The 27,587-nt window shown below is 39.6% G+C and overlaps 2 protein-coding genes and 1 pseudogene across 2 annotated transcripts in view; 2 read left to right on the plus strand and 1 right to left on the minus strand.

Moving 5' to 3' along the window:
• The window catches only part of LOC125704464 (stonustoxin subunit alpha-like), a 302,833-nt gene that overhangs the window by 248,935 nt on the left and 26,311 nt on the right, over window positions 1-27,587 (minus strand). The window lies entirely within an intron of this gene.
• On the plus strand, window positions 744-7,422 carry LOC125705196 (interferon-induced very large GTPase 1-like). Its single transcript, XM_048971637.1, has one exon. It carries the CDS (start codon window positions 744-746, stop codon window positions 7,347-7,349), a length of 6,606 nt encoding a protein of 2,201 aa, XP_048827594.1. The 3' UTR covers window positions 7,350-7,422.
• Window positions 15,489-23,274, plus strand: LOC125705197 (stonustoxin subunit alpha-like; annotated as a pseudogene).

Below are 27,587 nucleotides of genomic sequence, written 5' to 3' on the forward strand. Positions count from 1 at the left end.
TAAAATTAAACTCACCCCACATACTGTACATGCAATTGTCTGAAAGCTGAAATCCCTGAAAGCCAGTTAAATTGGGGGAGCACCTGGGGGTGGTAATCAGATTTTACAATGAGAGGGACTGGGAGTATCCATCCATTTTCTGAAACTGTTTGTCCTGTTACAGGGTTCTGGGCGGTCTGGAGCCTATCCTGGATGCTACAATCACAAGGTAGGGAACAATCCAGGATGGGGCACCAACTCGCCACAGGGCACAGTCAAACCCGATTCAGAACAACATTTCTAATGACACTAAAATGTGACCATTGTGCCTACCATTATGAAAAAGTGCAAAGGAAATATTGTAATGTTGTGGCTTCCTCTTCTTTAGGTAGCACTGCTTGTATATTCTAAATTTATTGACACAATCAGGGTAAAATACTAAAATACATCATGGTGGTTTATAAGTCAAAAAGGTTTGTAATCCACTGCTCTCTGTGTCTCTTCACAGAAAAAAATGACAGTAGCATTTTTGTAGACTAAAATTCTTTTATTTATGTTTTCTTCTTTTTTTGTTTCTAGTCAATAAGTCAAAAAGGAAGATTTGAACCGAAATCTAGGCACCTTGAAGTGACGCTTTGAAATGGATCGCATTACTGTTTTTAAAATATGGCACCCACTGTCTATGAAGTTATATTAAGATACAGCACTTAAATAATTTTGACAACTCACTTGTGAAGGAAGGAATATTTGCTGAATTTAGTAACATGGAGTCATCTCAAGAAAGCCAAAATGAAAAAAGAAGCCAGAACACAAAGGAATCATTTGAGGAGACCAAGAGGAAACTGGGAAAAGCTGTAGATGAACTTAAGAATATGAAAAAGGAAGGCAAAGATCAAAATGATCCTATACTCAAAGAAACTGAGGATCAGGTCAGTTTTTTATTGGGTGTCGCAAAGGGAGCTTGGGCCAATAAAGGTCAAACTTTGAAAGATCTGATGGAGAATATTTATAGTAATCTTAATACTTTGGAAAGCTCTTCATTCCCACCAGAGAACATTTCAGCTGAGGATGTTCTGAAAAGCGCATCTGGAGGTTTGTGTCTCCAAGGTGTTTACAAAACTGGGAATTTGGAAGACCTGCTAGAAAAGAGACAGCAGCTCATTGAGATCCCTGAATCTTTCTCACTCTGTGGGCCTGAGCAGAGTGAAGTGTATGAACAGGGAGAGTTTTCTTCACAGAAATCCCAGTCAGATTTTCAAAAGACCATGGAAAGACTGGGCTTCAGTTTTACTAGCTTCAGTTCTGAAAATACAACAAAGGTAAAGAGTTCTATGGAAGAGGAAATGTCCAATGAACAGACATCTCAGCAGTCTCACATAAGTTGCATGGCATACAACTACATGCCTGTGGCTTCCAGCTTCTTTGAGAAAGAGAAATTGAAACTGTTTGATGGAGCCATTCAGGAACTAAAATCAATTGAAACAATCCTTTTAAATTCAAATGATCAAGAAGTGCTCACACGCAGAGTTGTAAATTTTTTTAAAAGCTTTGGCTCACATGTGAATCAGGGCCCTATACATTTTGGGGGAGTATTCTGGTGGAGAGCATCTGCTGAAGGCTTTGAAACTAGTGAACTTCCAGAGGTAAAAAGCTTAACATCAGATGCCCTAAATGTATATATTGGTGCTCTATGTAGCGGTCTTTCACTGAACTTCTCAGCTGGAGATACAACAACATCTACACAGCTGAAAGGTGCTCTTCAAAGAAATTACAATGAAGCCATCATGAGTCAAGTATGCTTATCAATACAAAAGACTGGTGGTCCAGCTCATATTGATGACCACTTTCAGTGGAAATCACATTTTGTCACCAGCAGAAAAACCTGGAGTGTAATTGACAGGGGAACCACCTTTGTTCCAGTTTGGGAGATAATAATGGAAGCTCACAGTGATGTCTTCCAAGATGCATGCAGATTAGCAATTTGTTTAAAGAAGATATTCTGTGATGTTACCAATCAAACTGTGGACCAGACGTGGTGGGAAATCATTCAGCCTGCTAATGAAAGCGTTAAGAGTTGGACAAACTCCCAAAGTGAAATTCATCTGATGGACTTGTTAGATTACAGAAACAACTTAAGAAATAAAACGGGATCCGATGACACTTGGGTTAAAACATGCCTCTCACATCCAACACTTCAAGATTTTTTGTTGGCGATTGTTACAAAAAACAAAGATGTACAGGCTGTAAACCTTAGAATTTTTATGCGTGCCCTTCTAGAACCTCACAATATAGTGGAAAACTTTTCAAGAAAAAGTGAAATAATCGAGTGGTCATTTCAGTCCGAGGAAACTATAAGCCCATACAAGCCAGTGTCAGAAATTCATGAACTCATTATGATCCTTAAACAAACTAAGGAAGAACTAGAAGGACAATGTGCCATCAGTTCTAACGAACAACGTGCATCCAAGCTGAAAGCCACATGTACTATTACCCACTCACTGAACACTTTTTGTAAGACCAAACCGGACGGGCATCAGAGTGAAGCTGAACTCTTGTTTTTGTCCATTATTAAAGCCTCGGGATACAGCTGTGAGAATAAGGCATTTAATCATGTTCTGGATGGGAAAGAAATCAACTTCTTGCAAAATATGATAGAAATTTACTCAGATTTAATCAATTTATTGAAAAAACTTGGCCTCAGTAATCTATTTTCCAAGAAGATTAAACTGAATGATATTCTTGTTATAGACTGTTTGTCTCTGTGCTCAAATGAACCAGATACAGTGGAATACCTGCAGAGGCAATATCTGTATAAGGTCATGATTTTAGATTACAATGTCAGATATCTCTCTTTTAAACCAATAGCAACTGGATCACTTCCAGAAGATGATGGCAAAATCGTTGTTGATGATTTTGATGATTTGCTCAATACAGAAGAAGAACCACCAAGACAAGCAGAAGTGGCAGACAGGTACTCACACATCCATCCCATGGATATCCACATGGCGATCTTCCACTGTGCCAATGACTTTCTAAGACAGTACATTTACACAAAACTCTCTGCCTGCCAGTTTGCACTACCTTTCTTAGTTCCCAAACCATGTACAGAAGACCTGGAGTTCCCTCTTTGGCCACTACGGCACATCAAAAAATCATGGAAAAGTATGACAAGCACAGACAACCCTGGAAAATACCAAACCAGACAAATGTTTAACACACCAGTGCCAGTTGTCTCTTTCTTAAGGTTGGGAGGCTCTTTGACCTCCAAATCTCAAATTCTGAATTCTGTCATTAGCAAACAGAAACACAATGTGTTTTTCAATCGGCATTGTAAAGGCAGTGCTCCAAGCAGCGTGCTTATGAATGGGGTTGTTGAGATCGCCTGGTACTGTCCAGGAGGAAAAAAAGACATATTTGATGACTGTGTTGCGTTTCTAAACCTTCATGGTGATGCAAAAGACCATCAACAGCAACTTCAATTTCTGCAGGCAGTAAGTACAGTGAATGTGGTTCTACTGTCCGAACAGCCACAGCCTGAAGAAACAAAAACAATTTGTCAAAATCTCTCTAAGTTTTCTACCCCATTGATCTGCCTATTTTCTGGAAGTGAAAGGGTTCCGGCTTCAAAAAATCCACTCGTAGTGAAACTAGCTGCCAAGAACAGGAATGAAGCAGAGTTAACAGAGGAACTCAGAACCAATATCAAGCAATGCATTGGAAAATATAACAAGAAACAGAGCATTGAAGACTGTTCTAATGAAGCAAGAAAACTAAAGTTCAAAGTAGACGAAGACAAGCAGTCATTCAAAGATGGACTTGCACTGGCGCAGACTTTAGTTTGTCTGTTGAAGGAAAAACGCATTTCAGATATCAAAAAGGAGTTTTTGCCTCTCCATGGTGAACTGTGGCATAAGTGGTGCTTGAAAAATAAGCAGCAGTATCGCCTGAGCTGCACGCCTAATGAAACCCTTGAACAACAAAAAAGTATGATTTTAAGTGACATGGAAGCCACACGTAAACAACAGAGGGAAATAGCTTCATCACACAATGATTTCATGAGATCATTCTTGGACTGTTTAACATCAAGTGATCATTCAGAAGATACAAAATTCTACATGCTGCAATGGCTCAGAGATTTACTCGATGAGTTATCTTCTGACCACCTTGCAAGACTTGAAGAGAATTACTACTCAACTTGGTCCAAAATGAGAAACATCCCCAAAACTAAGGAGAAAGCAGAAGAACTTGATATACTCAGTAAACAGCTTAATTCCATATCTGAAAAGATGGCTGCGAGTACAATTGGATTACAGCACATTATAAGAGAGGTCGGTCAGATGTATGAATGTTCTGTTAAACAGTCTGTTGGTGCTCTCCCTGCACTTGGAGCTGAAATGCTAATTTCAGGATACCCCCTAGAGTTGATGGATGGGGATGAATCACATGTACCACTTATTTGGGTACAAGCTGTCCTGCAGAGTCTCATTGATAAGCTTGGGGACAAAAAGGTGTATGTGCTGTCTATCTTGGGACTTCAAAGCTCAGGTAAATCAACCTTGCTGAATACTATGTTTGGCCTTCAGTTCACTGTAAGTGCAGGGAGGTGTACGCGCGGTGCTTTTATGCAGATGATAAAGGTGGACGAGAAAATCAGAGATGAGCTTGGCTTTGATTTTTTACTGGTTGTTGACACCGAAGGTCTTCGCTCTCCAGAGCTCAGCACTAAAACATCACTGAATCATGATAATGAACTTGCCACGTTCATCATTGGAATTGGTGACATGACTGTCATCAACATCATGGGAGTAAATCCATCAGAGATGCATGAGATCCTACAGATTTGTGTGCAGGCTTTCTTAAGGATGAAACGGGTTGAAATCAAACCAAGCTGCATATTTGTGCACCAGAATGTAGCAGAAGCATCAGCTGGTGATAAAAACATGGAGGGGAGGAGGCGCCTTCAGGAGAAGTTGGATGAAATGGCTCAGACTGCAGCTAAAGGGGAGGGCATTGACGATGTTTACAGCTTCAGTGATGTAATACAGTTTGATTTGGAATCTCAAGTGTTTTACTTTAAAAGTCTCCTGGAGGGGGATCCACCTATGGCCCCCCCAAATCCATCCTACAGCCAAAATGTTCAGGACCTGAAAACTAAGCTGCTTTCCGTGGCAACATGGCGGAATAGTTATCGATTTCCATCGCTCTCAGAATTCAGCGTGAGAGTTCATGACCTCTGGAATGCACTTTTGCAGGAAAATTTTGTTTTCAGCTTCAGAAATACATTGGAAATTAAGGTGTACAGCAGCCTGGAAGAGAAGTATGCTCAGTGGTCATGGAAGTTAAGGAAATGTTCTTTGGAAACACAGACCAAGTTGGAAAACCAAATTGGAAGCAACAACATTTCGGATGTCAATACCACAGATCTGATTTCTGCCTTTCATGATGTTTATACTGGATTAAAAAGGGAGATTGAGGCACATTTCAAAGACGACAAACATGCTGAAATCCTTATTAAATGGAAAGGGAATGTTGAAAACAGACTTGACACCCTGAAGAAGGAGCTCATTGAAAAAACCCTAAAACAATGCAAAATGTTAATTGAAAATAAGAGAAGTATGACAGAACTGGAGCAGAAAAAATCACATTATGAAAAAAATCTAATGCAAAAAAGCAAAACCATGGCAACTTCTCTGAAGGACAAGAGGCTCACTGATAAACAAGTGGAAGAAGAATTCAGTTCACTCTGGGTTAAGTGGGTAGCTGAAATAGCTAATGATCAGCTGCCTGATGAGCCAGTGTACATAAGAGCTATAGTGGAGGCGATTCTATTGTCTCACTTCCAAAAACAGGCAGACATCATGAACAAAATTAAAAAGATATCTGAAAAAAAAAAGTTAAAATTTAAAAAGAAAAAACATATCAGCCAAGAGAGGACATATCAAAGTCTCATAGGAATAGAATGGGCTAAAGAAAAATGTGGATTCGGAATTCCCCAAGAATCTGCTGAAAAACTGCAAAGCAATGTGACTCACACGGTTGAGGCATACATTAGCAGAAAAGAATGTGAACAATCAGATTTCAGTGAAAATTTCATCTATGAAATACTAGGTGATGTTGAAAAGAATATTCATGACTATGAGCAGAGAGAAAATGTGAAATTTACAAATGAATACAGAGTTGACTTGTCAGTTTTTATTTGCCTCAGTTCTGTCCAGAGGTTTCAAAAAATGCACGAGTCATTCAAGAAAGCTAATGACCCGGTAACCTACCTGCAAAGTAAAAGAGAACAGTACTTACAGATGTTCCTAAACTATTGCAAAGGAGCCAACTCAGTGAGAATTTTTGCTGAATTTTTATTCAAAAACATTCTGCCTGCAGTTGAAGAGGCAATTTACAATAAAACTAAGGTGCAAATTGCTGATAATATGAAATGCAACAACCCAGCAATGAGTGGCAACAGATGCAACCTTGAAAATCATATACTGAGACATCTTGCAATTCAGGAGGATTTTAATTTATATGAAGAATACCTTGACTACCCAGATAATTATTTTAGATTATTTATTTCAGAACATGTGGAAAGATTTTGCAAAGACCACAAAAAACTGCAAAAAATGCTTCATGGCAATCTAGAAGATATAAAAATCCTGATTTTACGTATCAGTGCAGAGGCATCTGAGGAAGTGAACCTGAAGAACGGAAATGCATCCATGTGGCTTGATCATTTGTGTGCAAAACTTGGGGGCCACATGGTCATAAACAGGGAGAGTCTGACAAGCATTCAGGATGAAGACATTAGTGACACAAAGTTTCTGAAAGATATGATGGCCAAGTGTCTTGAAGAAGTGGTTAAAAGTGAAAATATGGAAAACGTTCATCCGTCCTCCAGACATTTGTGGCGCTTAGAGAAGAAAGTGCATGATATTTTGTGTAAACAGCTTGAAGGATGTTGGGCTCAGTGCCCTTTCTGTAAGGCCACCTGCACAAACACAATCAGCAACCATTCTTGTAACCACAGTGTTCGATTTCACCGGTTCGGTGCTCTTGGTAACCTCTATTACCATAACACAACAGAATGTATGATTGAATTCTGCTCAACCACAGTAAACAGTAAAGATAAATTTCTTTGTTCAACTAATAAAAAGTGGATCCCCTTTAAGTCCTACAGAGATGCCGGTGACCCTTATAATAAGTGGAGCATCACCGCAGATGGGAGCACACAGGGTTACTGGAAATGGTTTATTTGCAGGTTTCAGAAGGAGTGGGAGGAGAAATGTGGATACAAATTTAAAGGCAGAGGTGCAATTCCTGACAGCTGGAGAGAAATCACAAAGCAATCAGTGCTGGAGGAATTAAACATAAGAGGCTAAAACTCCTGCAATGATGCATATGCAAGGGAAATATGACAAGGAAATGTGTAGCATTTTAATTATAGATATTGTACATGTGTACATGTGCAAATGGCAAATAAATGATTATCATTATCATGGGGTAAAAAAGTATAAACATTCAATCTTTAAACAATCCTTATGACTTTCATTTAAATGATTTTTTTATTTAAATCTTTTAAATTCCGGTCTTGTAGGGGTTACGGTCCCACGGTTCTGTTTGTATTTTATCATAATTTCTTTCTTTTTTTCTTATTCTAATTTTCTTTATTTCTCTTGTTTTAAAATGTTTGTAAAGCACTTTGTAAACCCTGTGGTTAAATCAGTGCTATATAAATGAAGGTTGATTGAAAATACACAGCCTGTGCACATTAGCAGAGCATGTATTACCTTTCTTTGATTTAGTGTTAATTCTTGATTTTAAAAAGGTAAATGTCTTTAGATCTAATTACCATTTAATACCTGAATGTAGCTATTAGTGGAAAGAAAATTGTTTAGACGACTTAGATTCTGTTTTATGTTAGTTATTTTGCCAAGGACAAGCATCCTAATTATTGGTCTCATTGTAACTGATCTTTAATATGTAGAGAAATATATTACAGCATTAAACTGCTTGATATTATATGTGCTCCTACAATGCTTGTGTGTAATATCTGTTTTTATAGTGAAATATACAGTAGAACCTTAGAACTCGAACGCCTCTTAACTCAACTCGGACATCAAATATGTCGGTCAAATTTTTTTCAACTTGTACCTCAAATGAAATCTTGGGACTTGACCGTTCCTGCTAAAATTTCCATGAGTCAAGACGTGTCCAACTAAACCTATTTGAACCTTGAATGAGTCTGTCAAGAAACAGGTTGACCAAAAACTCGGAACGCGACAAAAAAGAAACAGGTCCGCTAAATCATGTACTGTACGGATCGAGATGCGTTTCTGATGGGCTACAAAAAAGGCAGCAGGGCCTACTGGGATGCTGGTTCCTGTGAATCGCTCTCAGTCTCGCCGTACCTCTCAAGTTTGACGTGCGAAAGCTGTGCTTAGTGTGATTTTTTTGTGCTTTATTTACAGTAGATTTAGTGATGCAGTAATCATGGCCCCTAAGAAAGTGAGCAGCAATAGCAGCGAACCAAAGAGGAAAGTAGTGAGAGTGTAGAAGTGTAGAACTTAAAAAGGAAATTATAGCGAGACTTGAAGGTGGTGCATGTGTGTCTGCTCTCTCTTCAGAGTGTGGGATTGTCATTTATTTCATGTTTATTGCTTTTGTATGTGTGCTTTTTCATGTGGGTATTAGTTTTATATGAATTGTTAATGTTTTTTTATTATTAGGTAGGTAGATACGTTTAAATAGGCAATCATATGTAGATATATGGATTAAACAGATTAAATTAATTTTTTTATTTCTTATGGGGAAATTTAACTTGGACTTCAACCAAATCGCAACTCGACCAGCCTTCTGGAATAAATTAAGTTCGTGTTCCAAGGTATCACTGTAGTTGCAAGTTTTATTAATATTGCTGTAACCACTAGTACCCCCAACCCCCACCCCCCCTTCCCAGGTTAATTTTCATTTGACTGTTCATTCTCTCTCATTTATACCTCCCAATACAGTGATCCTCCGCCTATCGCGGAAGTCGCGTTCCAGACCCATCCGCGATAAAGACCATACATATTTTTTATATAGCCTAAGCCTTAAAATACCCTCCCACCTTCACCTGGATATTCATTTGGGGACCACATGCTTGCATCTTTAAAGATTTACTTTTCACATTTTTTCCCTTCTATTTTTGCACAGCCAAGTAGGGTGACTCAGAGATACATTTCACCGCAGGTTGTACTGTATGTGATGAATAAACCTCTTGAATCTTGATAAAGAATGCCTGACTAATTATACAGATAAAGTCTAAATATAAAGTACAGGCATCTCCTATATTTCACAAAGATTAATATATGATTTGGTCAAATCCCAACACTGCCAAAGTGATATCACCTTTGGGCCCTGAACTCCTTCTGCCTCCAACTGCCTCGAGGAGGAGCTCTTTAGTTTATTTTTTCATTTTGTTTCTTCTTCTTCTTCTTCTTCTTATTATTATTATTATAGGTTGGTTGTTTTGTTTGGGGTTGAGGTTTATAAAGGGGGACCTTTGAAGGTCACCCTTTTAGGTTTTGTCCTCTCCTATGTGAACTGACTTCCTCTCCCCGCTGCATAAGTGTGCTGTACATAAGGGTGCTGTATGCTGTGCCACGGTGTAACTAGTTGTAGTGGATATTGGGGGGGGGGGGGGGGGGTGTGAGTGCTGTGGGGTTTTTTTGAGTAGTGTTGGGGAATGAGAAATAACACTGGTAGTGGTGGTGTGATTTACCTGTTGGTGGGAGGGAGGTGGTTGTTGCCTGGGAGTCTGGACTATCTGTAACCGAGCCCCAAATAAATCTGTGCCAAGCTCCCCCTGTCTGTGTTTGCCCCGTTGTGTCGTTGCCCCAGGAGATCCTAAGGGTGTGTTCGTAGCATTGTGCTGCGTGAAAGGGTTAAGGGGAGTAACTAAAGACTCAGTACAAAAATAGTTATTGGGCAGTGGGGGTCCTACACCCTGGGCCACCGCAAGACCACTTCTGAGGCAGGTATGGATGTTTCTGGAAGGCGCCACCTCGGCACTACAAGGCTGCTTTAGCACCACAGACTGGGACATGATCAAGCAGGCAGCCACTTACAACCAACAAGCCAATCTCCAGGTACACACAGAGACAGTCACCGCCTACATCAGCAAATACATTGATGATATGACACCCTGGGTCTGGCTGTTGTCCCCAGATGTCACCACTGTCATACCCGTACCAAAGCAGAGATCTCCATCATGCTTCAGTGACTACCGCCCTATCGCACTGACCTCCATTATCATGAAAGGCTAACCCTGCAGCACATTAAATCCATCCTTCCTCCTGCCCTGGATCCTTTTCAATTTGCGTATCGGGCCAGCAGATCAACACCTCGCTCTGTAATTGGCTGCTGGACTTCCTTACTGAGAGATCACAAGTGGTTCAGGTCAGCTAAAATAATCTGGTGCTATCACACTGAGCATGGGGGCAGCCCAAGGATGTTTGCTCAGTCCCATATTCTTCACCTTGCTGATCCATGACTGCACAGCAAACTACAGGACCAACCGCTTCAAGTTTGTGCAGGACACCACAGTGGTGCATCTCATCAACAGCAACGATGAGCGTAACTACGGGAATGAGGTGAACCAACAGGTCTACAATCTCCTCTTAAACGTGAACAAAACAAAGGAGATCGTCATTGACTTCAGGAGATCGCACACCCAGCACCCCCTGCTGACCATAAATGGCAGTACAGTTATGCAAATATTATGGTATTTGTTGTTTTAAAATAAAAGGAATTGTGTTCAGTGGAAAAAGAGTTGCTGTTTTTTTATCCAGACATTTCAGAATAACACATTTTGTTCTGTAATCGCAATACTATGAAACCGTGATGTTTTTGCTTAAGGTTATCATACTGTCAGAATCTCATAAGCGGCCCATGCCTGGTCCGATGGCCCATTAAGGACCATCTACCATGTGGAAGGTTGAAGCTCATGGCTGAGGAGCCTCTTTCAGCTGCAGACCATTCTCTGAGCTTCAGAATCTTTCCAGGTTCTTTGATTGCTTTGGTACATTTCATGAAACATGTTTAACATTTCCAAGATTATAAGAGAATTTCTCAAAACAGTTCATGCACATAGCACAACACTACGGTTTAGCTGCAAGAGACTGTAACTTTCCCAAAACAATTAACTCATGTCTTAAAAGCAAATAATTCCATCAATGAATTAGTCAGTATCACCAAAATGAAAAGTACAATCAGCATCGTTTTAACCACGAGAGCGGAAATGCTCAACAATACTGACTGATAGTCAAGTTCCCACTTTCTCACTGTCACTGACTGATAATTTTTCACTGGCAAACTGGAACCTATTCATTTCAAAGACACCAGTGTCAATTATGCAAAGCTCCATATTACAGTAAGTACAGTGGACTGTTGAAAGAAAGCACTCGCATGTATTTTTCAGATCTCAAGGAACCGCACAATAGCAAACAAATAAGTCAGACAGCACCGTGTGACATCAAAACAGTAAAACGGTAATACAGGAACAACAAAATTGCGTAGTGTCGTAACCAACAATGCCATGTCACTGCAATTTCTGGAACATACTTTAAAATCATTTTGAACGTTTTGTTAACTGTTTCGCATGTGGCGACTAACACGATGATCACATACATATAAAATTATTACAATGGGAAACTGCATCATTTATTTTGTCATTTGAGAAATGCTCCAAAGCAATCAAGAAATATTGTAACAGTGTAACTTGAACAATTCTGGGATTAGAAATTTAATGAAGAAATGTAGCAATTAATGTCTTTTTTAATCAATGGATGGAAAACGCAAACTGTGTATTGTGCAAAGGGCAGGGAATCACACTACTTGGTGAAAATATATATGTTCGTACACATTTATTTTCATGCTTTAAAGAGACTTCTGGGAAGATTGAAAAAATTCGGCTGCTCTCATTGTATATTTAAAATTTTTCAGAATTTTACATGAAAACTAAATACCTACAAATGTATTAATTTCTTTTCTGGTAGAGAGTAGGGGTCTCCACAGGGTTAGCTGTGACTCACAGGCCATGCAGAGGACCTCTGGAGATACTGGTTGGCTGAGGCCCTTCAGTGGACAATGATATAAATGCATTTAATTGAGTTGCCTGAATGTTTTATTTTCTTTTCCTGCAGCATCCTCAGCACTTTTCCTTACAAAAAATAGTTCATATAACCAAGGAAGCACAGTGGCTTCTGCCATTGGCTCTCTGCGTGTAGAATTTGCATCTTCATAGCCAATTCTTTCCTATTCATATCAAATACCGATGTGAATACCTTAGTATCGTTTCCAGTATTTCATCTTGAAGATACTAAACTTCATCCTCTTGTCTTAATTATTTCCTGAGCTGTCAGTTTGGCACCAGATGCTTCCTCATACTTCGCTTTAAGCTCTTCAGATGTTCTCATTTCTTTCACCTTTTTATATTCCCATCTGTACTTCTGGTTAAAATGCACATTCCAGTGACATTGGTTACAGTGGCCGTTACACCTCGGGTGTGCATTATTTTCTAATAATTCAACGGTCCGGAGTCAATTATTCCGCTTATACTACGGTTGCCACACCTCAAGACATCGATCAGATGATATACTTCAAGGGATTCGTCCGGTTTTTCTACTTAAATCGCTATTGTGAGTAGGATTATTTCTTCCGCATCTCATCCAACGACTCTTTTGCTAGTTCCGAAACGTCATTTTAAAGCTGGCAATGGAGGCTTGAGCCGTTGATAGCAGACTAATGCAGTTAATAATGAAGTTATTAGAAAGAGAGCGATAGAGACAGAGACACAGAGAAAGAGAAACAGAGAGAGAGAGAGGGAGCTTGTATGAATTAGGCTACCTCTGTGTGTCCCTCAACAGTGTTCTGAAGCACCGTCTCTAAACTGTAAGTCTGCTTTAAGATGCAGCGCTGTTATTACCTCGCTAGTGAGAAATGTCATGTGTAGCCTTTAAGTTGGTACACTAGGCTAACTAATACTGCTGCAGCCCAGTTGTTGAAAGTTTCATATTCACCGTACATATTAAAATTTACTTTCGGAAAATCGTCTGTCATGTTGTTGTTTTTGTTAGTCCTGTGTGCTGTATAGGTACTGTATGCTAATTTCCGTTATTACAGTTAACTATGCGAAGTGATATGGAACTGTAATGCGGTCAAGAGAGCTACCTGGAACTACGTTCGCCGTGCGTTTATCTGAAAATAATTGCACACCTCAGAACGTTCGTCAGCCAATCAGATTCAATCATTCAACGGTCCCGTAGTATAAAGTCCGATGGTTCCGGTTCAAAATGCAAACGCAAGTCGCCGCGCGCTGTAATGGCAAAGGTTATAAAAATGTATGAGACCGCTAAAACAATTTAATTCGTTTTCGGTGTTATTATTAAGCTGAAATTGATGTATGTTTGCTCTCATAGGGTTTACAACCTATCGAAAAAAGGCCTCAATTAGCTTTTACTGTGAAAAGGAGACTCGAAAAATAAGTTAAATATTCCTAGACGACCTGTTCAGTTATTTTAATTATTTCGTTTTTTCGGTTTACAAAAATGTTATTAATGATAGAGGAAACCCCAGTACTGCAACATGGCTTATTTTCTTTGGGGAACCAAATGATTATCTTCTTAAATTAAAAGCAGCTGGACTTGACAGGGGTCCATAGAACTTCCCAAAGGACCAGTGGACCATGGACTTTGATATGTGGCCAGGAATCAGGAACCTGACAAGACACTTTGAAGAAACTTTTATAGTTATCTGTATAATTGTATAAACTTGCTTTGTGGAGTAGCCCCTGTAGCAGCCAATAATGTAATAACTACCCGTAATATAATAACTGCTAATAATGTAATAATTTTTCCTTTGGTTCACCCAATTAAATGACTCTTTTTTTTGTAACAAATCTGCAATTATTGAGTGCTTTCCCACTTAAAAAAACTTTTTTTGGAAGCAGAAACTTTGTCGTGTTCCCACCACAGGAACTCAGTCTGACTAGTTCCTTGGAAGAACCCCTTTTAGTCCCTACTTTTCGTTCGACCACAAACTATTGGGTAGGTGCTTGCGGCGATAACTTGGGGCGCTTTTCCACGCCACAAAGTACGGTACTTTTGGTACAGTACTTTACGCTTTTCCATTGACTTCCGGTTGAGTACCAGTACTGAAAGTTCCAGTACTAAAAGTACCAAACCAGCTGGGGTACTTCTTTGGTACTTCGATACTTTGGGGTGGGAATGGCAAACGTATTTGCTGTCGACTGGTTATGCAAATAGCCTGCCGCTAAAACACAAAATACTACCGGCATCTTTTGAAGCACACAGCGAACAGCGAGAAACTAAATAAAAAGCGGTAGAAACAAAAATTAAAAAAGTAAAATGGAAGGATGGACAAACACAGGCTTTAATCGCCTTATGGTCAGATGAACAGATCCAGCTGGATTTGGATGGCACGACTCGAAATAAAAAAGTATTTGCCGTAATAGCAAGCCGCTTGGAAGAAATTTGGCACACGCGAAACACCGAACAATGCCGCTTGAAAATAAAAAAACTTAAGCAGGACTACAGGAAAGTGAAGGATCATATTAACATGTTTAAATGCAGCGAAAGAAATACCGCACCGCGCTTTGTGATGATGTCAGTCATGGCCGGTCACTGATGATCTCATTTGGCGCCGGTAGAAGTTTTTACGCCAGTGAAAAACCGACACAAAAGAAATATCGCACTTTATGGAAGTACCGAAAGTATAGTACCTGGTGCGGTGGAAAAACACCCTTGCTGATTGGTTGACCACAAGTACCAGCTCTCATTTAGAAGTTACGTGGAAGTTCCAGCATGGCTGGATCTAGAACTGGGCAGGGGTGGGCAATGCCCCCCCCTAAATTTCTGCTCTGTTGTGCTCCCGTAATGACCGAATGAATGAGCTCACGGATACTAGTGGCAGAAATGAGTTTTCTCTGCAGGATGTCTGGGCTCAGCCTTAGATAGCGTGAGAAGCTCAGACATTCGGGAGGGTCTCTAAAGAGAGTCGCTGCTCCTCCGCGTCGAAAGGAGCCAGTTAAGCTGGTTCAGGCAGATATCTAGGATGCCTCCTGCACGGCTCCCTGGGGAGTTGTTTTGGGCATGTTCAAATGGGAGGAGGCCCTGGGGCAGACCCAGGACACACTGGAGAGATTATACCTCCTGGCTGGCCTGGGAACGTCTGGGTATTCCCCCTGGAGGAGGTGGCTGGGGAGAGGGAGGCCTGGGCATCTCTGTTTAGATTGGTGCCCCTGAAACTCGACAACAGATAAGCGGTAGAAAATGGATGGATGATGATGATGATGATGGGGGCGGCACTGTGGTGTAGTGGTTAGTACTGTTGTGCACATCTCTGAGACCTGGGTTCAAGCAGTTATCAATACAATTTAAAAAAGACTTTTTATTTTCCTAAATGTTGCTCATATGTCTCCAAAGCTCGATTCAGCGTAATTAATTTTAAACGATATAATTTAGTATTTTATGTAATTTATGACATTAACAGAATTATGAATTAATCATAGCATATACACCTACATTTTTAGATTTTAGACTCAAATCATGGAAACTGACTCACAGACGCCCCTGGAGGTGGCAGCTCTCGGAAGACCCTTCCAGCTGGGGATGCTGTATGATTGCCGTAATGATTGTCTCATTCCAGGTAAGTCGCTAAATCAAACAGCTGTTTCTCGTTCTTTACCAGATTGCATAGAGCTGCAACTCTAGGGTAGAGTTTTCAACGAGAGACCACATGTTTTAAAGAGTTTAATCCATGCTGTTAAGAGGATCCACTAAGTGTACATGATACCCTACCTCTGAGGGTAGCTTAGCTCCTGCAGCTCAACAATCGCAGCATTGTACTAACAATACACAGAGCATAATTTCACACCCCAGAGAACAGACATGAACTGCAAATATGATGGTAATTTTTTTCATATTAAGTACTAATAATTATCCATCCATCCATCCATTTTCAAAACTGCTTATCCTACTGGGTCGCGGGGGGTCCGGAGCCTATCGCAGAAGCTATGGGCACGAGGCAGGGCACAACCCAGGATGGGGGGCCAGCCCATCGCAGGGCACACTCACACCCGGGTCCCAGAGGTGTGAGGCAACAGTGCTAACCACTGCACCACCATGCCACCCCCAGTACTGATAATTATCACAATACAATTCATGTCATAATTTCATTACTTCAATGTTCGATTTTTGCTTAAAGTTCTCTTAGAATTGCCTTTAAACAGATTCCCAATATGGAATAACATAAAAAAAATTAAAAGACTGCAAATTTAATTTTAATAAATAAATCATAGAAAAAAAAACTTTTTTATCGTAGGACGTAACACTAGAAAACACCGACAGAACTGTTTATTTTTCTTTTTTTTTTCAAGTATCAATATGTATCACAATTTTCTAAAATTAATTTATAGGACACAGTAAAGTATGACATGTGGTTTTGAGTTTTCCTGATTCTGACGACTAAATTGTTTTACTAACAGTTATAGAGAAGGGTATAGTGATAAATTATGTCAACAGGCTCATAACTTAATGGAATTTGTGCAAAAATAATGCACTATAACTGTTAATTGTGCAAGAAAACAAGTGTTTAGGGTATATGTCGATGCTCACAATTTCATTAAAATATGAAAATTAAAAGATGCAATATTTTATTGATATATCACCTGTCCCAAATTGCAAACCTCTAATAATTATAAATTGTTTTGGATAAAAGTGTCGCACAAACAATTTCATGTATATATACCCTCACAGCAACTTAGAAGATGTAGCAAGTTGGTCATAATTTCATACATGAAATTACAGTTTATGTATATGTAGAGGCATATCTGTATATAATGTTTCGATGTATGTATGTATGTATGGATGTAGGTGAATAGAACGAGTGTATATATGTACATGCCAATACCCAGCACTACCTCAGTAGTTAATTGTAGATATAGTAGTTATAGAGTTGATATTTATTACTACTTGCACTTTCCACAACCCACTACCCATATCTCACACGGTGTATGGGTGCACATAGGCATTATTTACTTATATTGGACTAGTGCTCTTTCTTTTCATATTATTTTTTATTTATATTCTTATTCTTGTATTTTTATATTCTTTTACTCTTGTAAAATCCTTTCTTACTAGCTGTCTGGAGCTGCTTTAACACGCAAATTTCCCCACTGTGGGATCAATAAAGTACTATCCTATCCTATCCTATGAACAAGACAAATTAAATTATCCTTATTTTAAAGACAGTAAGGAATATTACTAGTGATCTGTGTTTATTAAAATAATTTATGGCAAATGCATGTATTGGCACCATCGGCTTCCTGACTGGGGTGGCATGATGGTGCAGTGGTTAGCATTATTACCTTCCGCCTCATGGATCTGGGATTAAGTCTCTGCCTGGACTCCATGTGTGGGGAGTTTGCATTTTCTCCCAGTATCATTGTGGTGTTTCGTTTGGGAACTCTGGTTTCCCCCCATGCACTAAAACATTCTAATATAATTTGAGTTACCATGGTGTGTGAGTGTGCCCTGCAATGGGTTGTTGTCCCCTGCCTTGTGCCTATTGGCTCTGGACCCCTGGTGATCCTGAATAGGGTAAGCGGCTTCTAAAAATGAATCATGACTTTGCTAAATAGCCTAGCTGCCAAATGTGGGAAAATGAGGTCAGAACACATGGATCCACAATTTAGAGACTGTAGCAGGCAGTTATCTGAGACCAAGCAGGATTAAGGGAAATTCTGACTTATTTCGACAAGTCTGGCTAATTTAAGTGGGAGTTCCATTCCATCAACGTGTCTTAAATGAATCCTTGCTGAGCTACTATGGTAACTTAGGTGAGTGAACAAGTCTGCTCCGGACCAGGTTAACTATCTCGCTTAGTTGAGCGTTGTCTCAAAGAACTTCCGATGTGTGGAAACAGATTCTCAAAAGATCGTTCCGTTGGACGAAATTCTGCGCTCTCACTACTCACGTCATATAATAAATATAATAAAGCCTATAAAATCACGTCTCAACATTCCAATTAATTCCAAAATAAGTTAAATAAAAGCGTCACAATATTACAAAGGTCAAACATGAGATGCAATGACTGCAACTGAAAAAAAAAATCGGTCAAAATAATATGAACTGGAAGATATTTTTATATTTTGTTTAGTCACTGTGTACTTTGAAAGTTTATTGGTAAAATAGGAAAGACAAGATACGGTTATTTGTGCAGAACATTTCACACAGATGCGACTGAAAGTATTTTATGGAGAGCAAATAATACAGAATAACATCATACAGTAGGAATGACATGTGAACTTAACCCAGAAGGAGCCCCATTGGCTATGGGGATCCAACCAGGAACTTTTGTGGTGTAATGCGGCAGCATAAACCACCGTACCACCATGCCACTATACTAAGCACTTGTAACATTTACGTAACTTACGCAATTAGTCTGTCTGCAATTTATTGCCAAGCCAACTCCCTGCCAGTATTTATGGCCACAGTATTGCTTTTTAGCGATTACACCTTTGGAATCTTAATACAGCTCCATCAGCAGCATCGGTTCTGCATGGAAAGAAACGCCGCTCTCGTTTTACATGCTTTCCGATTCATTTGATCGATCTATCATTCATCCATTCATCTGGGCTTCTTAAATATCTCGGGTGTGTGCACTAAGTGAGACTATGCAAGTCTGTCTTGTGTGAGCCTTGATTAGTTAAAGCTGAACTGCGTTAGTAAAACGACATGAGGCTAGAGATGACACTAGTTTGAGTCTGGCTTTCTTTAGCTACTTTCTTGGAATCCCCCCCAGAGAAACAAATAATCCTTGTTTATGTGCTTTATTTGCTTCATAAGATAATACAGAAAGTAACTGTGGAAAAAAGTATGAGTTTAGCTTAATTTAATGAAAAATCTATTCTTGGCTCCCACGTTACATTATATAAACCACTTCCATGATTATTTTCCCATGCAGGAATTACAATGTGGGATCTTGAAGACCTTAAAAGAGACTCAGATGAAAGAATTCAGCACAACACAGAATTTGATGTCATTGCATCTGATTCTGTAGAGGATAAGGCATGTGCTCTGGATGTTGATGCTTCACTAAAAGCGAGTTTCGTAGGGGGACTGGTTGAGGTTGATGGATCTGCCAAGTATTTTAAGGACAAAAAGGCTTGAAAAAAACAGGCACGTGTCACGTTGAAGTATAAAACAACTACAAAGTTCATGCAGCTGTCTATGAGTCACCTTGGACGAGGAAATGTTAAACACCCATATGTGTTTGAGAAGGGAATAGCGACACACGTGGTAACAGCAGTGCTGTACGGTGCTCAGGCATTTTTTGTTTTTGATCGAGAAGTTTCAGAAACCGAGGACCAGCAAAACATTAAGGGGAACCTGCATGTGATGATAAAGAAAATGCCAATATTGTCAATAGAAGGGGAGGCTTCCTTAGAGCTGACAAACACTGACAGAGCTACAGAGAAAAAGTTGTCTTGTAAATTCTATGGGGATTTTGCTCTCAAACAGACCCCTGTTTCCTTCCAGGATGCTGTAAAAACATACAGAACACTTCCAGGTCTGCTCGGTGAAAAGGGGAAAAACGCTGTGCCAGTCAGGGTGTGGTTACTCCCCCTGGAAATCTTAGATTCTTCTGCTGCCAGATTAGTGTGTCAGATCAGTGTCAGATTAATAAATGAAACACAGACCGTGATAGAGGACTTCAGTGAAATAGAAATGCAATGTAATGATATTATGACACGAAAGGTTGTTTCACACTTTCCTGAAATTGGACGAAAGGTAAAATCCTTCAAGGACATGTGCTTGGAGTACAAATCAGTGTTTCAGAGATCTTTGTCAAGCATTTTACCATCAATTCGTGGAGGTGGAACAGAGGAATGTGTGCTTGCAAACATCCTAACAAAGAAGGAACAGTCTCCTTTCAATAGCAATAAACTTAAGGAATGGCTGGACTGCAAAGAGCAAGAAATCAACCTGCTCAAAACATACACTGATATGATGGAAGACACAAAATTTCTGGCATCAAAGAGTGAGCTTCAAAGTGAAATTTTAAAAAATAGAGATAAGCATGTAGTGTGTTTTGCATTTACATCACTGGGTGAGGAGGAGCCGTATCTGTCCTGCTTACGGTGTCACTTAAAGGCTCTTTCAACTGCGAAGCTAAGAGAACCAACAGAGGAAGATGGGAAGGATGTAGAGACAAGTGAGTTTTACCTCTCAGATGCAGTTTTGGAGAAAATGGACGAACAAGCAATCCTCTTCATGGATTTCGCAAAGGCAAACAAGAACAAGAAAACACACTTTATATCAGCATCCATACCTAACGATAAACACAAAGGGGCAAGTATTTACCTTTACACAGATGGGATGAAACAAAGTGACCATTTTGAGCCTCCGTCAAAACCAGGAAGACCAAATCCATCTGACGTCACTCATGACAGTGTGACAATGAAGCTGAATCATCCCCAGTATGGATCCAGTGAAATCACACACTACCTGGTTGAATACTGTGCTAATGAGTCAGATGATTGGCAATTTTTTGAGGTTTCCAAATCTAACCTGGAATGTACTGTGTCTGGACTGCTTCGCCACACAGGCTACAGGGTCAGATACAAGGCAGTGTGTCCAGCAGCTGTCAGTCTAACCAGTGAAGCTGAGAGCATTAACACTTTGCCCACAAGTCCTCCTGGGAAGCCAAAACAAACATATGTAGGCTCAGAAGACATTATAGTTTCTTGGACAAAACCTGATTCAATTGGCCATGGTGTCAACATTAAAAACTATGCTGTTGAATACAGAGCTGAAACAAATGAAAATAAGAAAGACTGGAAAAAAAGACTAGTAAAGGTGAGGTCTATAAAATGACTGGGTTACAGCCAGATACAGCATATTATATTAGAATTACATGCAACTGTGGCGAATCTGGTCAAAGCAAAGAAACTCTGACAGTCTCAATTTCAACATTGTCAGAAACCACAATAGTAGCTGAACAGATAAAACAAAGGAGTGAATGTCTTAGCCAAGGGGTCCCCTCTGTGTACAAGGTTCCGCTGCAGGAGATACCCACAAACTTAGATGGATGCAAGAGATATGCTTTCGGCAAAAAGAACATCAGGGACCATCGAACCATTATGGTCATTGGGGCAACTGGAGCAGGAAAATCAACCCTAATAAACGGAATGATCAACTATATTTTGGGTGTTAAGTGGGAAGACGATTTCCGATTCAAATTAATTGATGAGGGGACTTCAAATACAGAGAGTCAATCATCCGTTGTCACTGCCTATGAAATTAATTATAACGATGGATATACAACAAGCTACTCCATCACTATCATCGACACCCCCGGTTTTGGTGACACAAGGGGAATAGAGAGAGACAGAGCAATCACTGAACAGATCCGGACATTTTTCACCTCCGACAGAGGAATCAGCGCTATAGATGCCGTCTGCTTCATAACTCAGGCCTCACTGGCACGACTAACACACGCACAGAAATATGTGTTTGACTCCATCCTTTCCATTTTTGGTAAAGACATAGCAGATAATATCCAGATGCTTGTGACATTTGCAGATGGACAGAAGCCCCCAGTCCTAGAGGCCATAAACATGTCTGGTGTTCCTTGCCCTAAAACAGAAAACGGGATTCCTGTTCACTTCAAATTCAACAATTCAGCACTGTTTGCAGACAATTATACTTCTGTCAATATGAAAAACAGCACTGAAAATGAAGATAGTGGTAATGGAAATTTTGATAAGATGTTCTGGAGTATGAGTATGAAGAGCATGAAGAACTTTTTTGATTCATTAATATGTATGAAAACCAAGAGCTTGAGGCTAACTACAGAAGTCCTCAAAGAATGCAAAGAGCTGGAAACTGCAGTCACTGGTCTGCAACCACAGATCCGAGCTGGTTTAGCAAAACTGGATGAAATCAGAAGGACCCAGCAAGTAATTCAAGAACATGAAGCAGAAATCAATACAAATAAAGACTTTGAATTTAAAGTAGAGATAACAAAGCCAGTTGAGGTTAGTATAAAAGGATCTGGACAGTATATAACCAACTGTCAGCAGTGTTTTGTCACCTGCCACTATCCTTGTACTATTTCAGATGATAAGGATAAGGCACGTTGTGATGCCATGGATCCACAAGGAAACTGCAAAGTGTGTGCTGGCAAATGTCGCTGGAATGTGCATTTTAACCAGAAGTACAGATGGGAATATGAAAAGGTGAAAGAGAAGAGAACATCTGAAGAGCGTAAAACAAAGTATGAGAAAGCATCTGGTGCCAAACTGACAGCTGAAGAAATAATTAAAAAACAAGAGGAGGAAAGTCAGTGTCTTCAAGATCAAGTACTGGATCTGATTGAAACATCGCAAAGGTCTTTAGCTCGACTAAATGAAATCGCATTAAAGCCCAACCCACTTTCCACACCAGAATACATTGATCTGCTGACTGAGAGTGAAAAGGCAGAAGCCAAACCTGGATTCCTGCAGCGAATTCAGTCACTTGAAGCTATGAAGGAGCAAGCAGTGATTATATCAAAGGTCAGCAAGAAAGAAGAACTTTTACCACCCGAAGCAAGGATGTATAAGGCAAAAAGAGAAAGACAAGAAGGACTAAATAAAGTTGGTAGGGTAATGAAATCCTTCACATCCTTCTTCACAAAGCCTTAAACATTGCAATCATGAGTGATATTTGAGCAAAAATAGAATTTCAAAAGACAAGGAAATTTCCGTTGTCAGCCACATAAAAACTTATGGCTGCCACATCTTTCATTTATTCCTCGATACTGTACTGCTGCTTATATTATAAAGTTATGATGTGGTTGCATATTGTGAAAAGGCAGAAGCCAAACCTGGATTCTTGCAGCGAATTCAGTCACTTGAAGCTATGAAGGAGCAAGCAGTGATTATATCAAAGGTCAGCAAGAAAGAAGAACTTTTACCACCGGAGGCAAGCAAATATAAGGAAACGCAAGAAGGGCAAAAACAAAAAAAATGGAAATTAAACTTATTTACAAAACAGGGCGATAATGAAGAAAATTTTTAAAGAACAAATCTTCTACCAAGGCAGAGAACAATAATTTCATTAATCAGAAGAATGTGAACATTTTTTCCCTTGATTTCATTGTTAAATTTCATAAAGAAGAAAGTATTTGGGTGGGTTTTTTGTTGTTGTGTTAATGAATTTTTATCCATGTGTGTCTTCAGTTTGTGCTTCCCTGAAATAAAACCTCTGCAAGGTAGCCACAAGAAGTTCACCGTTTTACTTCAGAAACCAAAGAGTTTTGTTGTGTATAACACCAACGTTCAATAAAAGAGAGGAATCCTGCTTAAAAAATCATCTCTCTTGATTGATCTTGTTTAACTTACTATAGAATGTGATTGAATTTATGTTTCATAGATGTATTAATCTTAATCTATATCAGCTTGCAACTGGACACTTAATAATTTGATGTAATGAAATATTTGAAATACAATAAAGGTGAAATAAAGGTAAAAAATCTTTTTAGAAAGACATTTAGTATTTTACAGTATAGTCTTTTTTATTTGATAGTATTTTTATTACACTACTCTTTTACTTTGTAGCACTTTGAGATTGCTAAAATATAAAGTGTATAGGGGAGACACCCTGAGTGGGATACCAGTATCGCAGGGCTCACTATCACCAATCCATCTTCCATAATCAGTTATCCAATGCAGTGTGCAGGGGAGACACCCTGAGTGGGATACCAGTATCGCAGGGCTCACTATCACCAATCCATCTTCCATAATCAGTTATCCAATGCAGTGTGCAGGGGAGACACCCTGAGTGGGATACCAGTATCGCAGGGCTCACTATCACCAATCCATCTTCCATAATCAGTTATGCAGTGCAGTGTACAGGGGAGACACCCTGAGTGGGATACCAGTATCATATGGCTCACTATCACCAATCCATCTTCTATAATCAGTTATCCAGCGCAGTGTACAGGGGAGACACCCTGAGTGGGATACCAGTATCACAGGGCTCACTATCACCAATCCATCTTCCATAATCAGTTATCCAGTGCAGTGTGCAGGGGAGACACCCTGAGTGGGATACCAGTATCACAGGCTCACTGACATTCACTCATCCAGCATGCATTGTTCACTTAAGGAGTTATTTATTACGAGAGGAACATCACAACACAAACAAGGGGAAAACATCTAAATTCTGCACAGACTATGAGCAAAGGGCACAAGCCACTGTGCTTCCCCTTTTACATGAACTAGATTATATAGTAATAATGTGCCAACATTATGCAGCATAACAAGAAGAACAAAGCAACCAATACTGAAATACATTATGTGCATTTAATGCATTTAATGTCCACCAGAGGGCCATGGTCAGCCAGTTTCTTCACGTTCGCTCTGGCTTGGCCTGTTTCCAACATCTAGTATCATAAAAACATTTGATGTTCTCCAGAAAAGTAACATATATGTTGATATTTAGCTTAAAAAATTTATGTGAAGTTCAGAAAATGGTGCAATTCCAGTAACTGAATGTGAATAAATGTGCACAAAAAACGGTGAATAGTGAGATCTGTGGTCAGACCTGTCTATTTTATACTTGGTTTTATAAAAATATGTGAATGCAATCAAAAAAAAATGCCAAATGTCTTGTATTTTGTTTGGCTATTTAGGGTTCAGGGTGTGGGGATGTGCCTAGTCGCTAATTCAAAACCCATTTTCAGCAGAATAGTCACATCTCCCTCGTGCCTTTGAGTAAGGTCCTTGTCCCCCTATAAGGCTCCAGGGGTGTCAAATAAATGCCCAAGCTTCACTCTCAAATGTATACATGGGGTGTGTGTCTCAAAGCATGCAAGATAGGATACATGTATGTGAAAGCAGGCATTCCAATATGCAGCCATTCCTCGCAATCCACAGGGGATTAGATCCAAGACACACCCTGGATGGCAAAATAAGTGCCTTATATAAAATGGCCTAGTATTTCCATAAAACCTACACACATCCTCCTGCAAATCATCTCTAGATAACTTATAATACCAAATACAATGTAAATGCTACTTTCATTGATCCCAGTGGGAAAATTGTCCTAAAGTCTCCCTCAACTTGCTCGTTGTAGAGTAAGCTGTCGGCAAAGGGCAGTCTCCGGTTGGGGCATCCAGGGAGCTGGGGGGTTAAGGGCCTTGGGGCTCCCAGGGAGCTGGGGGCTTAAGGGCCTTGGGGCGCCCAGGGAGCTGGGGGGTTAAGGGTCTTGCCCGGGGAGAAGCCCTTATTGATCTTGTTTTCTCTAATAACCAGGATAGGATCGGAAAATTAGAGGTTTTACAACCACTGAACAGTAGTGATCATAGCATGGTTAAATTTTAGGTTAATTTTAGTGTCCGAAGAGCAAAGTCCAAAACAAAAGTATACAATGTTAGGAAGGCTAACTTCAATGGTATGAGACTGAAACTAGATGGAGCTGTAAACTGGATGGAGTTAAATAGCAAAATGGTTGAAGAGGCATGGGACTTAATTAAAAGCATATTGTTGCAAGTGCAAGAGAACTTCATACCTGTTTCCAGCAAAATTAAATCTACTGTAGGATACTACAACCAAGGTGGTTTACTAAGGAAATTAAGAAAAAGTCAGGAGGAAAAGGGCTCTTTTCCACAAATGGAAATTAACTAATGATTTAAAAACTAAGCAGGAGTATCTAAGTCTACAGGTTGAGTTAAAAAATAACATTAGACTCTCCAAGATGAATGCAGAAGGGAAGATTTCATTCGAGGCTAAGGATGACAATAAAAGTTTCTTCCAATATTTCAACTCCAAAAGAGCTCTAAAACCTGAAATTACTAATTTGCAGGATAGCAAGGGCATTATAATTGAAAATGAAATTGATAGAGTTAATGAGTTTAATGATTATTTTACACAGGTGTTCATAGTAGACAGCATGAGTAACTTACCACCATTTAGTACGAATACAGCGTCGTCTATGACCAATATATGTATAACTGAGGCTGATGTGGTACTAAGCCTAGCTAAGCTCAACATAAATAAATCGTAGGGCCCTAATGGCATCTTAGCTATAGTTTTAAAAGACATGAGCGATATTCTTAGCCAACCTTTAACTTTAATATTCCAGAAATCGCCATCTGCTGGTGTGGTACCTTCTGATTGGAAACAGATATATAACACCCATATTCAAAAATGGGGATAGAAGTAATAAAGCAAACTATAGGCCAATCAGTTTAACTAGCATTACTGGAAAGATAATGGAAGCTATAATCCGAGTGAAAATGGTAGATTACCTGGATGCAAATAACATTCTGAGAGATATCCAACATGGATATAGGAGAGGTAGATCCTGTTTAACCAATTTATTTGAGGAAGCTACAAGAGAAATTGATCACAAAAAGGCCTACGATGTGATCTGCTTGGATTTCCAGAAGGCCTTTGATGCTGTCCCCCACAAACAACTCTTGCTTAAGTTCAAAGCTGCAGGGATTTTAGGAACTGTAGCAGCTTGGATCGAAAACTGGTTAACAGACAGGAAGCAGTGAGTAGTTATTAGAGGCATAATGTCACAGTGGGCTTGCGTTCATAGTGGGGTACCCCAGGGTTCAATATTAGGACCATTATTGTTCCTAATTTACATTAATGATATTGATACCAATACATACAGTAAACTGGTTAAATTCGCAGATGACACCAAGGTGGGTGGTGTAGCAGATACTGATATAGCAGAACAGAGGCTACAATGCGATCTGTATTTACTTAGCCACTGGGCTGATACTTGGCAGATGAAATTTAACATAGATAAATGTAAGGTTATCCATGCATGCACGGAGCAGAAATGTAAAGTACAGATATTTTATGGGTTACATTAAAATGAAGGTAGCTGATTATGAGAAAGACCTTGGTGTGTATATAATTGTCGTTTTTATGGGTTAATTGTATTTTTTATTTTCATATTATATTTTATTTCAGTTTATGGAAATGTTTATGATTATAGATAAATGTTAACGCAGTTATCGCGACAGGACCAGGTTCCTGTGCTAACCCAGTTCTGAATCCATGCACAACCTCTATGATCCCTCATGTTTGTTACCAGTCCAAGGTAGCGCTGAGATACAGAAAAAGGCCCTTAACCCCCAGCTCCAGGGGGCGCCACACCTTGGATGACCATGTGCTGTGACCCCTAATCTATGGAGAGCAAGATGGGGTAGGCAAAGAGAAGAATTGTAATGTACCTGTAACTGTGCCTGATACAAATAAAAGATTATTATTGTTATTATAATTATTATTATATCTCCATAAGAGCAGATCGTGAAAACATTTTAATCGTGCACGATGTAATATCGTGAAAGCACACATCGCTGATTATTAGTCCTTGTTGTTAGTGTGTTTCTGGATTCTTTGCCTGTGTCCAGTCCTGTAGGTTTATCCTGAACTCCTTGTATCTCCAGTGTTCTTAGTATTTGCTGCTGCTCGAGTCCTTGGTGTTTAATAATGACCTCACCTGTTTTTGTAGCCACTAGTCCCTAGAGTTTGATTAATTGCTAATGACCTG

This window comes from Brienomyrus brachyistius, chromosome 12, assembly GCF_023856365.1.
Source record: "Brienomyrus brachyistius isolate T26 chromosome 12, BBRACH_0.4, whole genome shotgun sequence".
In the NCBI taxonomy this organism is placed as follows: Eukaryota; Metazoa; Chordata; class Actinopteri; order Osteoglossiformes; family Mormyridae; genus Brienomyrus; species Brienomyrus brachyistius.